A 13,232-nucleotide genomic window follows, 5' to 3' on the forward strand; every position below is an offset into this window, starting at 1 on the left:
GAGCAATCCATTGCATAAGTACATTTCCAAACATCAATATGTAATACAAATTCATCTGAACTGCTAGCACTTCTATGAGAAGTTCCACACCTCAAAGCCCAATTCACTTTCTTTAAATAGGAATGTTGCTATAATTGCTGTGAATCTGGCACCCTCCAACCCCCAATTTGAAATACCACCTTTGATATTACCACTAATGTTATTTGGTGCAATTTTTACATGAAGAATATTCAGATGTTGCAATGTTTTCGTTTCCAATCTCACAAGATTGGGAAAATCCAATAGCTGCATCACAGCAGGACCTGATAGGCAAAACAGTATTTATCAAGCACTACAGTCAAATGCTATATAATGCAGGTCCAGGCAGCAAGTATGCTTCTCACTTTATTTCCTTTATTCTTCATGAGCTCCTTCATCGTCTGACTACTGAAGAAATGCTCTGAGACAGAGGCCACACAGGGATGATTCTCTGAGCTGCTACTCTATGCAGAAGAATTTGCACAGGCACCCAAGACATGCTGTTGTTATGATTTTTCCTTACTCCATTAATATCTCACAATGGGTTACAGCAATTTTAATACAATTAAAATAGAATTTTAAAAACAAATTACAGTCACAAGAATAGCTCCTATATACCGTATTTTTCTGTTTATAAGACAGAATTTTTGGGACTCAAAATTAAGAAAATGTACTATGCACTATCCAGCTGAACTATTAAAAATTTTAAAAGATGATGCTGTTAAGGTGCTACACTCAATATGCCAGCAAGTTTGGAAAACTCAGCAGTGGCCAAAGGATTGGAGAAGATCAGTCTACATCCCAATCCCAAAGAAGGGCAGTGCCAAAGAATGCTCCAACTACCGCACAGTTGCACTCATTTCACACGCTAGTAAGGTTATGCTTAAAATTCTACAAGGCAGGCTTAAGCAGTATGTGGACCGAGAACTCCCAGAAGTGCAAGCTGGATTTCAAAGGGGCAGAGGAACCAGAGACCAAATTGCAAACATGCGCTGGATTATGGAGAAAGCTAGAGAGTTCCAGAAAAATTCTACTTCTGTTTCATTGACTATGCAAAAGCCTTTGACTGTGTCGACCACAGCAAACTATGGCAAGTTCTTAAAGAAATGGGAGTGCCTGATCACCTCATCTGTCTCCTGAGAAATCTCTATGTGCGACAAGAAGCTACAGTTAGAATTGGATATAGAATAACTGATTGGTTCAAAATTGGGAAAGGAGTACGGCAAGGCTGTATATTGTCTCCCTGCTTATTTAATTCATCATGCGAAAGGCTGGGCTGGATGAATCCCATGCCAGAATTAAGATTGCCGGAAGAAATATCAACAACCTCAGATATGCAGATGACACAACCTTGATGGCAGAAAGTGAGAAGGAATTAAATAACCTTTTAATGAGGGTGAAAAAGGAGAGCGCAAAATATGGTCTGAAGCTCAATATCAAAAAAACGAAGATCACGGCCACTGGGCCCATCACCTCCTGGCAAATAGAAGGGGAAGAAATGGAGGCAGTGAGAGATTTTACTTTCTTGGGCTCCATGATCGCTGCAGATGGTGACAGCAGTCACGAAATTAAAAGACGCCTGCTTCTTGGGAGAAAAGCAATGACAAACCTAGACAACATCTTAAAAAGCAGAGACATCACCTTGACGACAAAGGTCCGTATAGCTAAAGCTATGGTTTTCCCAGTAGTGATGTGTGGAAGTGAGAGCTGGAGCATAAAGAAGGCTGACTGCCGAAGAATTGATTCTTTGAATTATGGTGCTGAAGGAAACTGAGAGTCCCATGAACTGCAAAAAGATCAAACCTATCCATTCTGAAGGAAATCAGCCCTGAGTGCTCACTGGAAGGACGAACCTGAAGCTGAGGCTCCAAGACTTTGGCCACCTCATGAGAAGAGAAGACTCCCTGGAAAAGACCCTGATGTTGGGAAAGATGGAGGGCACAAGGAGAAGGGGATGACAGAGGACGAGATGGTTGGACAGTGTTCTCGAAGCTACCAGCATGAGTTTGACCAAACTGCGGGAGGCAGTGGAAGACAGGAGTGCCTGGCGTGCTCTGGTCCATGGGGTCACAAAGAGTCGGATACAACTAAGCAACTAAACAACAACTATGCACTATCCGTGTATAAGACAACCCTTCATTTTAAACTTCAAAAAATTAGGAAAAAATATAGTCTTATACACAGAAAACTACGGTATATATCATTCATGGGCCAGGGAAAGAGGTGTATCTCCAACATACAGGAGAAACTACAGAATGGAGGTGCTGGATGCACCTCAGTGGAGAGGGAGTTTCACAACTTAGGAGGTGCCAAAGAGAATACCGTCTCCCAGTCTTCCCACCGCACCAGAGCTCCTGAGGGTGGTGGAATTGCCAAGAGGGCTCACACTGCTGATCTTAAAAGTGGAGAGGGTGTGAATGGAAATAGGCGATCTTTCAAACAATTGCAGCCTAAGCCGTTTGGGGCTTTTAAAACACTGATGTGTTTGAATTCGGCCATGCAACTCTTTGAATTTGGAACTGGGTTTCTAAATGGAACCCCAGTCAGCAATGAAACATTTGGACCAGTTGCAAGTTTCCTTTCAAGGCCAGCCCCACGCAGAGTGCATTGCAATAATCCGGTCTTGAAGTTCCCAGGCACGGCGGCAGCAGCTTTAAATGGTGTTGCCTGTCCACATTATTGACAGTGACCAGAAAAAATAGAGAATAGGGAGCTGGGCATTTAATTGGATTTATTCATTTAATGGGTTGATTGGTTGATGTACGATGGTGGGGAAGAATGAGTTGATTTTCTTTTGCTTCATTGCAAATCAGGTTTTGTTTTTTGAAAAGGGGAAATTTATACTTTTTAGCTCATTTTCATTTTTAATTATTTTGCTTGAATTTAGTCCTTTACTATGGATTTTCCTTGCACTTTTTTGCAGCTGATTTTTATTTGGCAATGTTTATTTTGATACTGACAAGGATACTCTATTTTGTTTAGTTTTCTAGAACGTGGAAATTCTCTCATTTTTGTTTTGGTATTTGTTGTGTATTTAAGTTGTTTTAACCTATGTTGTAAACTGCTTTAGAGTTTTGTTTAACTACAAGCGGTATATAACTGGTCCAAACAAAAATAAATAAATAAAGAAGTTGGATGCCATACATATCCAGGCAAGGATATAAACTGGGTTTGGCCTTCAAATGAAATTTCATACGCCTTTCATACAGAAAGGTGACTATCCACTCAAATCTCTTTTCCAATGGGAACTGGAGATGTGAATCATTAGCCGGACAGGGAACTCATGGGCAAGAGAAAGTTTCTATTAAGGCAGTCTAGGAAGACATTAGTCATTTCCATCAACAATACTTATGTTTGGTCCTGTCTTATTTTCAATAGCTGGGAATGGGGATAAATCCCCTTCAGTGAGAGACACAGACCCAAACAAACCTGAACTAACACAACACGGCTGAAATCTGATTCTGCAGTCACACCAGTCAGTTATCTGCTTTGGTATTGTGGGCAGTTTCTACTCATATGCCAAGCAAACAGAAAGGGATTGAAATTAAAAGGAACCTGAGCTCTAACCTTTCTATAATTCAGGCTTCTTTTATATAGAATGTCCTAAACCTCAGCCCCGTCCCCATAATGCCTATTGTTGCAGTTTTGCAAAAGCAACAAATGCAGTTATTATAATACAGTTATTTGCCATTAGAAAGAATCAAAGACTGTAAATGGACTGTAAAACGGATAAGAGAAACATATGGTCTCTGAGATTTTAGTACTTCTGAATATACTTTCACAGCCTTTCTTCTGATTTGTTCCTGCAGGATTGAATGAGACCTTTCATAAGCTTTAATAACTTGTCCCTATAAAAGTCCTGTACTAATGCTCTGGGAGAAGCTGTTTTGGTACATCCATTGCTGATATTGGGAGTTTCCCTGGAAAGCTCTTGTGTGAAAGTTGTGTGAAATTGCCTGAAAGAAATGCACACCTGAATGAAAGTTTAAAAATAAAGAAGACAAAAAAAATGTAAATATGCTGGTCATATGCTATGAAGCATGTCTGCTTCTGAGTCACTCTTGTTATATCAATACACCTGCAAAGAGTCTGTTGAATTGCTTGTTAATTGTTCATCTGTGTTCAACTTTCAAACTTGTCTGGTTGTGTGTGGCTGCAATACTAAACCTTTTACCAGTGGTGCACAGACTTTGTTCAAGGCTTAAATAATACTGCACACTCTATAGATATGTAGAAAAATAAGTGCTGCATCAACATGGTCCTCAGAGTCCAGAATAAGGCCAACTTTTCCTCCTGCCAAATGTTCCACCAAACTTAAATCAAGGCAATGCTCACATCGAAACCTTGCTGCAGCTGCTGGCCTGATGCTTGATGTCACTGTTCTATTAAATTTCCCTTAATGATATATGCGATTTGGATTGAACCTATTCATTCATTTTTTATTTGTTCTACAGATTTAAAGGGGGAAGGTGTGCTCTCCCAACCCTAAATCTGTGGCATAAGTTAGAATACATGGGAGATGCAACCTCGGAGGGGAACAAATGTCTCCTTAGACACACTCAAAAGTGAAACAGGCGTCTTTATTTCTGCGTTGTTATTACAAAGAGGGCTACTGCAGTAATCTTTCATGAAATCTCTTAGCTTTCCATAGACAGCCAATCTCAACTACGTGGAATCTTTTCAATACAAGAAAAGAACTTCTCCCGTATAAAAAGTATTATAATTAATGGGTTAATAATACTTTGAGGCTCTCTTTGAGGCCCCTTTGCAGAGCTGCCGATTCATCTTGCCTTTGCTGCCTGCCACTGTTCTACAAAAATGGAAGCAGGGACAGAGTGGGCAGACGAATTCAGATGGCCACTTGAGCATCATGTAAAGGGGGGGAAATGCATTGCCGAAAAAAGAGGGGACAGTATGAATGCATATTTTAGAAGTAGTTGCTGTTCCTTAAATAGAAATGCAAGGGACACGGGTGGCGCTGTGAGTTAACCCACAGAGCCTAGGACTTGCTGATCAGAAGGTCGGCGGTTCAAATCCCCGCCACGGGGTGAGCTCCCGTTGCTCGGTCCCTGCTCCTGCCAACCTAGCAGTTCAAAAGCACGTCAAAGTGCAAGTAGATAAATAGGTACCACTCCGGCGGGAAGGTAAACGGCATTTCCATGCGCTGCTCTGGTTCGCGAGAAGCGGCTTAGTCATGCTGGCCACATGACCCGGAAGCTGTACGCTGGCTTCCTCGGCCAATAAAGCGAGATGAGCGCTGCAGTCGGTCACGACTGGACCTAATGATCAGGGGTCCTAGGCTCTGTGGTTTAACCCACAGTGCCACCCGTGTCCCGTAAAATATGTTTGCGTACACCAAATGAAATAAAGCACAATAGTAATCATGTAAGTCACCATTCATGCTCAGGAGCAGCTTGAAATACAACCCCCCCATGTATTTTTTGTAATGTATTTAGATGAATCATGCTCAAAATGCAACTACTCAAATTAAATGAAAACTTAGTTATGTCTAAACCAAAAGAAACTGGGTAAGATGAATACGTGGTTCAACATGTTGAGTTGCCATGCTTTGGATATCTGCAGCACCACGGAAAATGTGTGTGTGCTGTTAGGGCTTGAGGAGAAATATTCTTCAACTGGGATAATAGCCAAGAATAGACTGCTGGGTGTGTTTTATTCCAATATATATTTTAAGAGCTTGGAAACTACCTATGACATGCAGCAAAAGGACAATCCACCTGTGTTTACAACAAGCATTTATAATGCACATATCTCTGTAAGACAGAACCTCAAAGTGACTAAACGGCCCAAAGGTGTTTGGAATGAGCTAACTGAAATGTATGTGTGTGAGTGAGAGAGAGAGAAGAGAGAGACTCTGTTTAGAGATATGGTTGACAGAAAGGAATGATGACATTCTCTGAATTCAAACGCAGCTAATTTTAATCCTTATCCTCTAATAGTGGCTGACTTATTTTCAAAGCACACCAGGAGACTGTGGAGCTGGGAGGGAAGAGAGAACAAAAACACGAAATGCTTTTGTCTGCTCGTGCATATTTTCCTCTACGGCTGTGCTTCTCGGCTGTGCAATGGAGTTCTTGGCATGGGCATGTCAGAGCTACAATCCTAGGCTTGATTGGTCATGCATTAAGTCCCATTGAAATTACAGTTGCGTAACTGATGGCAGTGCAGCATTCCTTGTGGCTAGCAATTAGCGCTGCCAAGCCATTGCACAACCCAGGCTTTTAGTAGGCTACCTTTGAAGACTTGATGATATCATATTCTCCCTGCGCATCAAAGGGTGAACTGTAATGCAGCCTTCACTCGTCTGAATGTGCCATTTATCTGGCAACAGCAAAGCTATTTGGAAACTTACTGTCATTACTTGAAATGTTTTCTGTATCACACGGACCTTCGGGTTGCACCGGCTCTGCAGTATGTTTCCCTTTCTCTTCTCCTGCTCCTTTAGAAATGACAAGGGGGGGGGGAGACAACGTGCAGAGTATTTGATTAATGTATCATTCACAGACGGAGTGTCCATTATTTTCTAGTCATAACACAGCTTTATGAATGTTACGATAGTGGTAGCCATTCAGAGAAAGGGCAAAGGTTTCTCTGAAAAGCGATAGCGAGGGAGGCATGGCTTTTTTAAAAAAAGAATTACTTCAAAGCTGTTTCAGGATTGTGCTCTTTTGTTAAGTGGGACTGTTAAAACCTATGGTGCAGTATGGACTTTCCTCTGGGCGGCCTGACTTTCTCTTCTCTGATCCTTTCTGAAGAAAATATAGTATGGGATGGGCCCCTAATCACATATTTAAACCTTTCCTCTAAGGGATAGAGTTAAAACTGATGCTCTTGGAGAGAGCCTGCACACTGAGCACTCATACAGAGACTAGAATTTAAATTTCAGAAAACGTAGATGGCAGGCACTCAATATTTTTATTTTTTTGGCGCCTTGAGGCTGGCTGGCAAGCTCCGATTGAAACTCCCAACAATGCTAAATTTGAAACATACAGGGAAAAGGCCCTTTTCTGTTTAATACTCTGTTCTTTCAGATTTCCACCATTCGGGATTTCTGAGAGACCAACTGTTAGCTAATTTCCATGATGGCACTTCCGTATTTTGTGGCAAGTATAACGCTTGTGATGCCTACCCTGTGGCTGAGTTATAGAAATCAAGCAATTGGCTGCTAGGCAATCAGCAGAATTTGGAGAGAGGGGATGCAGGGACTGAGCATTTCAAAACGTAACACCTTAAGCACAAATCATCTATCTTTTCTACAGGTGGGACAGAAAAATTGCTCAGGGTCACTCGACTCCATGGCAGCAAGCTTTTGTTGGTTGTTGGGATCCACCTGTCTTGAGAGACAATGGAGAGCATCTCTGGGGTAAGGACAGAGTGAAAATATATGATACAATTCTGTCATTAAAAAAGACACCCAACCCCTTTGCTCCAAGGAACTCAGTGAAGTGCACACTGTTTTCTCATCCACCAATTCAATTTTATCTTGCTAACAACACTGTGAAGTAGGTGAAGCCATGGGAATGATTGACCCAAGGTCACTCAGGGAACTTTTGAACTGCATAGGAATTTGAAACCAGGACTGCCTGGTCCATACAACATACCTTCAGAGTTAAGGCATTAGGTTTTGAGTCAGAGCAATCTCATTATTAAGGTAAAGGGACCCCTGACCGTTAGGTCCAGTCGTGGCCGACTGGGGTTGTGGTGCTCATCTCGCTTTATTGGCTGAGATAGCCAGCGTACAGACTCCAGGTCATGTGGCCAGGATGACTAAGGCGTTTCTGGTGAACCAGAGCAGCACACAGAAACACCATTTACCTTCCCGCTGGAGCAGTACCTATTTATCTACTTTTGACGTGCTTTTGAACTGCTAGGTTGGCAGGAGCTGGGACCGAGCAACGGGAGCTCACCCCGTCGCGGGGATTCGAACCACCGACCTTCTGATTGGCAAGTCCTAGGCTCTGTGGTTTAACCCACAGCACCACCCGTGTCCCTCTAATCTCATTATTAGTAGTCTTCTAATAAATAAACTTGAGACAGCAGCAACAAAATCCTGAAATTCTATGATTTTTTAATATATTTTTTAGAAATCTTGCAGTGATTTTATTTTTGTAACATATTCCTTCCTTCATCTTGTTTTTTTATTATTATTGTTCTTCTTCTCGACCCCCTGCTAAATTGCATATAAACATCTTTGTGTTCAGACTTTCCCTGTCAGTGAACTTCTGGAATGACAACTTGGCATGCATGTTAAAATTTCAAGACTTCTCCTGAGGATTCTGTAGAGCAAAGGAGGTTTTCCCTTGGTGTTTGTTAGACACCAATGGGCCTAAACTTCCCAAGCACTTGACTCATCACTGTCGTTCACACTTGACAGATACAACTGTGTCACTCTATTGTTGAATCATCTGTATATTTTCTAAAGGATCTGTCAAGTTCAAGCACACATTTAAAATCACCCACTGAGTTTTCATTGGTTTTTAAGATATATGTATATTTGTTAGTTACCTTTGTGACATAAATTCTCTAGGTGATGTGAAAACCACTGAAGTGGTTTGATTAGTATGAAACTATTAATTGGCCATGACCGAAAATAATAAAAAATATGAAAGTGCTCAGTTTCTTTATACATTTTTAAAAGCTCAGGAAAAGAATGCTTAGAAGTGCTTTATAAAAATAACAATCTTGCAGTGGGGGGGAGCTGTCAAGTTTCAGATGTTTGCTACTGAGGCTCCCTCAAATATCTAACGTATGTATGTTTGGGATATATGATAAATATCCACACCACATCCCTGCCTGACAGCTGATGCCTCACTGTTCTGTGGCAGCTTTCTTTGAGATGCTTCCTGTTAACCAAGCAAACTTGGCATGATGTGACAGGTAAGCGCCTCCGCTCCCCAATTTCGCTCCCGTTCAGGGATATCTAGGCGTGCTGATGTTGTCAGGACTAAAGAGGCTCATGTGAAGTTCATAAGCATTGCCTCAAGATTGCCCATTAGCTAGTCAGCATGACTGGCTTCTCTTCAACCAAATAAACTTTTCTTCTGCTTCATGCACTTGTGACCCAGGTAGCAGCAAGATGCCTGGATAGAGCCAATGGTTGTGAGGTGCGGCACATAAATGTTGTTGTTAGTGCCAGCTACCACTGGGCGAAAGGGACTGGCATAGTTCACCTATTGTGTTAATCAGCGGGCAGCATCCACTCTGTTGGCATCCTATCTTGCCTATTTTTTTGTGCTAAAAAAAAAAGGTAAAGGACCCCTGACAGTTAAGTCCAGTTGCAGACGACTCGGGGGTTGCGGCGCTCAGCTTGCTTTACAGGCCGAGGGAGCCAGCATTTGTCCATAGACAGCTTTCCGGGCCATGTGGCCAGCATGACTGAGCAGCTTCTGGCGAACCAGAGCAGCGCATGGAAACGGCGGTAACCTTCCTGCTGGAGCGGTACCTATTTATCTACTTGCACTGGTGTGCTTTCGAACTGCTAGGTTGACAGGAGCTGGGACAGAGCAACGGGAGATCACCCCGTCACAGGGATTCGAACTGCCAACCTTCTGATCGGCAAGCCCAAGAAGTTCAGTGGTTTAGACCACAGCACCACCCGCGTTCTATTTTCTGCTTACAAACAGGAAAAAAATCAGGTAGGATGTGGGGACACCAAATTTCATTAATATTTCATTAATATCAGAGGTTGAGGGGTAAGAAGGCACATACAGAGGTGTGCCCCCATCTGCAGGCCACCTCTTCCCTGTGCACCTGCCCCCTCATTCTTCCATGCCATCTGCCAATGGGGGCTTTTGAGGGGAGCAACTAAAGGACTGCAAATCTCTCCAGTTTTCCTCCTCCTCCTGGGTTTTCAGAAGGATGGTATGTAAAGGGGAATTCTGTGTGTGTTTTGATTAAGCGGTCTATAAATCTTCCAAAAGAAAAAATAAAGATCATATTTTGGTGATTTTATTAGGCCTGCTTATTTTGGAAGTCTTGAATTCACCAGTTTCTCCTTATGAATATTTGTATTATTTTATGTAAATAATTATATGCTTCAGGTTAAATTAGGTCAAACAAAGCAAATGTATTAATGATGGCAGGTTCATAGCTGCAGGCGCACTCCTGAATAGGTGTTGTGGAAGCTGCTCATCTGTGTACACGAAGCTTCTGCTTCTCTAGGTACAAGAACTGGTACAAGTATTTCACTGGCACTGTGCTAGAAAATAGTTCAAGGAAAGGAACACCTCTGAATAACTAAGGCTGCAATCTCCACCCCATTTACCTAGCAGCCCCATTGAATTCAATAGGATTGAGTAGATATGGTTAGGATTGTGCTGTTGGGATATGATACAGCATGGTGGGTGCCAACGCAGAATGGCATTCAGCATCTGAAATGTATAGCATTCTTTCTTGTGCAGAGCCTCCAAGTGCCCCTATTTTCCATCCTTCTGAAAACCCAGGAGGAGGAGGAGGAAAACTGGAGAGATTTGCAGTCCTTTAGCTGCCCCTATTTTCCAGATTTACAGAAACCATCCTGGTTTCTGATTTGATCCCAGAATGTCCTCTTTTTCCTTAAGACGTCCCTATTTCCATCGGAGAAATGTTGGAGGCTATGGAATTATGCGACCCCAGAGTCAAGTAACTATACAACCTTTAGAAGACATCTGAAGGCAGCCCTGTATTGGTAAGTTTTTTTTCCAATTTTTAATGTTTTATTATGTTTCTATATACAGTGGTACCTCGGGTTACATACGCTTCAGGTTACAGACTCCGCTAACCCAGAAATAGTGCTTCAGGTTAAGAACTTTGCTTCAAGATGAGAACAGAAATCGTGCTCCGGCTGCGCGGCAGCAGCAGGAGGCCCCATTAGCTAAAGTGGTGCTTCAGGTTAAGAACAGTTTCAGATTAAGTACAGACCTCCGGAATGAATTAAGTACTTAACCCGAGGTACCACTGCATGTTGGAGGCAGTGGCGTAGCGTGGGGGGTGCCAGGGGTGCCGGCCGCACCGGGCGCAACATTTTTGGGGGGCGCGTTTGGCCGGCCCCCCTCGAGGAAGCGGGAACCTCTCCAAGACGGGAGAGACCTCCTCCCGCCGCCAGCCTTTGGAAGGCTGCTCCGAAGACTGGCGGTGGGGCGGAGAGACCTTCTCCCCGCGCCAGCCTTCAGATGGCTGTCCTGAAGACTTGTGGTGGGAGCAGTGGCATAGCGTGGGGGGTGCAGGGGGGGCTGCCGCACCTGGCACAACATCTGTGGGGGCACGGAAGAGACTCGAGTGCTAAAATCCACGGGTTAGGGGGCGCAAATTACTTGCCTTGCCCCGGGTGCTGAGAACCCACGCTACGCCACTGGTTGGAGGCCACCCTGAGTGGATAGGGCAACCCAGTCAGATGGGTGGGATTATAAATATTAATAATAATAATAATAATAGCACATCCCTATTTTCGTCAGAGAAATGTTGGAGGGTATGCTTGTGATTCATTCTGTACTACTGCCAGCATAAGCAACAGCCACACAAAGGAAATGCTGTTATTTGGCCCGAATGACCGCTTGTATAACAGAGACCATCAGGACAGTCATATTTGCTTTGTGAATGACAAAGTGTCATTATGAGAAGTGATGTGAGGACTTGCCACACGGAGAAGTTGCAAGTGAATCAAAGCAAAATCATTTGCTGTGGATGGCAAGAAAAGGAAGCACTGGCCATAAGATCAGCAGGCTTTCCATGACACTGGATCTCCATTTATATTAATCTCCCTTTTGCTCCTTCTGCCTTGCCCAGTGTGTGCGTGTGTAGAAGGGCGAAAACAGAAGCATTTGTTATTCTGACATGCATGTGAAACAGGTATTATCCCAAAGCACTTTTTTCCTGCTGGGCAATAAAACTGTGTGCCACAGAGAAATGAGTCCATTCCACATAAACAGCAGAATCTGATCAAAACAAGAAGTGCCTTTACAAGCATTTTTATTCAATTTTTTTTCTTTCTCTCCCCTTTTCAATCTTGATTGCTACTGCTTGGAACACAAACAAGATGCACATTTCAGGGCCACCCCGCTAGGAGATGAGAGATACCGGAATACAGTTTGCAAGATACCACTTTCAATTACCATTTCCAATTGCATTACTGACAGCCTTGATTATCATAAAACTTCCTAGGTGGGTGATATTTCTAGAAAATCAGTACTCAAAGCCAGCCATGCAGTATGAGGAGGCGGCTAGGATAGTGCACAAAATTGCTTCCAGACAGGTTTTAAAATAAATCCTGCAAAGATTTGCTGAGAATCTAGGGCATCCTATTTTTTAAATAAAGCATTTAACCATATCCCCCACACATACAAATAACCAACAAACAACACCAACACCCATATGCACAGTAATAGCTCTCTGCAGTCCTAAAGCCACTTACCTGGGAGTAAGTCCCATTATATCCAACAGGACTTACTTCTGAGTATGCATGGTTAGGATCGTGCTGAAAATCAATGCATACACACCTTAGATTTTGTTCACGGGGCAAATAATAAATTTCAATTGCCCCAAAGTAAGTTTCTATGGCTGTAATCCTATATATACTTAACTAGGTCCCACTGAATTCTCTATTGTTATGATTATTATTTATTAAATTTCTATATCACCCTCATCTGAGCATCATAGGGCAGTTTAAAATACAAAAATACATAACATAGCAGCAAACAAAAACAATACGCCCCATACCATTTAAATTGTTTAATTATCCAAAGGCTTGGGAGAAGAGGAATGTTTTTGCCTGTCACATAAAGATATGTAACAAAGGAACCAGGCAAGTCTTTTCTAAATTACATGAAAGGACTGGACTCTGTTGCAAATATTATTACACTTCTTGCTTTTAGCTCTGCATACAGCAAATGTTCAGAAAGTAAAATCCTAGTGAAAAGTTGAACTTTTAAAAATACTTTCTTTCACCAACCTGAATAATAGTTTTTAAATATCTGGGTGACAGTTTTTATTGTTATTGTTTTTACTTTTGTAAATATGCAATATGACACCTAGTCGATTGCCTGGATAAGTTTAAAAAGAGAGAGAAAGGGAGATAAGCAATTCCATGAATGATATTAACGGTGCAATCCTATATATATATCTACGCAGAAGGAAGACATATTGAATTCTGTGGTATTTACTCCCAGGTATTCTTCTTATGCAGACTAAGATCCACAGATAAGTGTGAATCGTCCAAC

General features: G+C 42.3%; 1 protein-coding gene and 1 long non-coding RNA gene across 8 annotated transcripts in view; one reads left to right on the forward strand and one right to left on the reverse strand.

Moving 5' to 3' along the window:
* Positions 1–13,232, reverse strand: part of MACROD2 (mono-ADP ribosylhydrolase 2) — a 1,043,571-nt gene that overhangs the window by 19,560 nt on the left and 1,010,779 nt on the right. For 6 of the 7 annotated variants that reach the window (XM_082215586.1, XM_082215585.1, XM_082215587.1 and 3 more), the window contains one exon: positions 6,392–6,478. In XM_082215586.1, coding sequence (XP_082071712.1) covers positions 6,392–6,478 — 87 coding nt within the window. The remainder of the gene's footprint in view (positions 1–6,391; positions 6,479–13,232) is intronic. The other variant, XM_082215583.1, reaches the window with a different exon arrangement.
* LOC309528312 overlaps positions 10,543–13,232 on the forward strand; it is a 33,545-nt gene continuing 30,855 nt past the window's right edge. The window contains exon 1 of the long non-coding RNA XR_014217646.1: positions 10,543–10,705. This is a non-coding gene — a long non-coding RNA (uncharacterized lncRNA). The remainder of the gene's footprint in view (positions 10,706–13,232) is intronic.

This window comes from Podarcis vaucheri, assembly GCF_965113315.1.
Source record: "Podarcis vaucheri genome assembly, chromosome: 3".
Classification (NCBI taxonomy): domain Eukaryota; kingdom Metazoa; phylum Chordata; class Lepidosauria; order Squamata; family Lacertidae; genus Podarcis; species Podarcis vaucheri.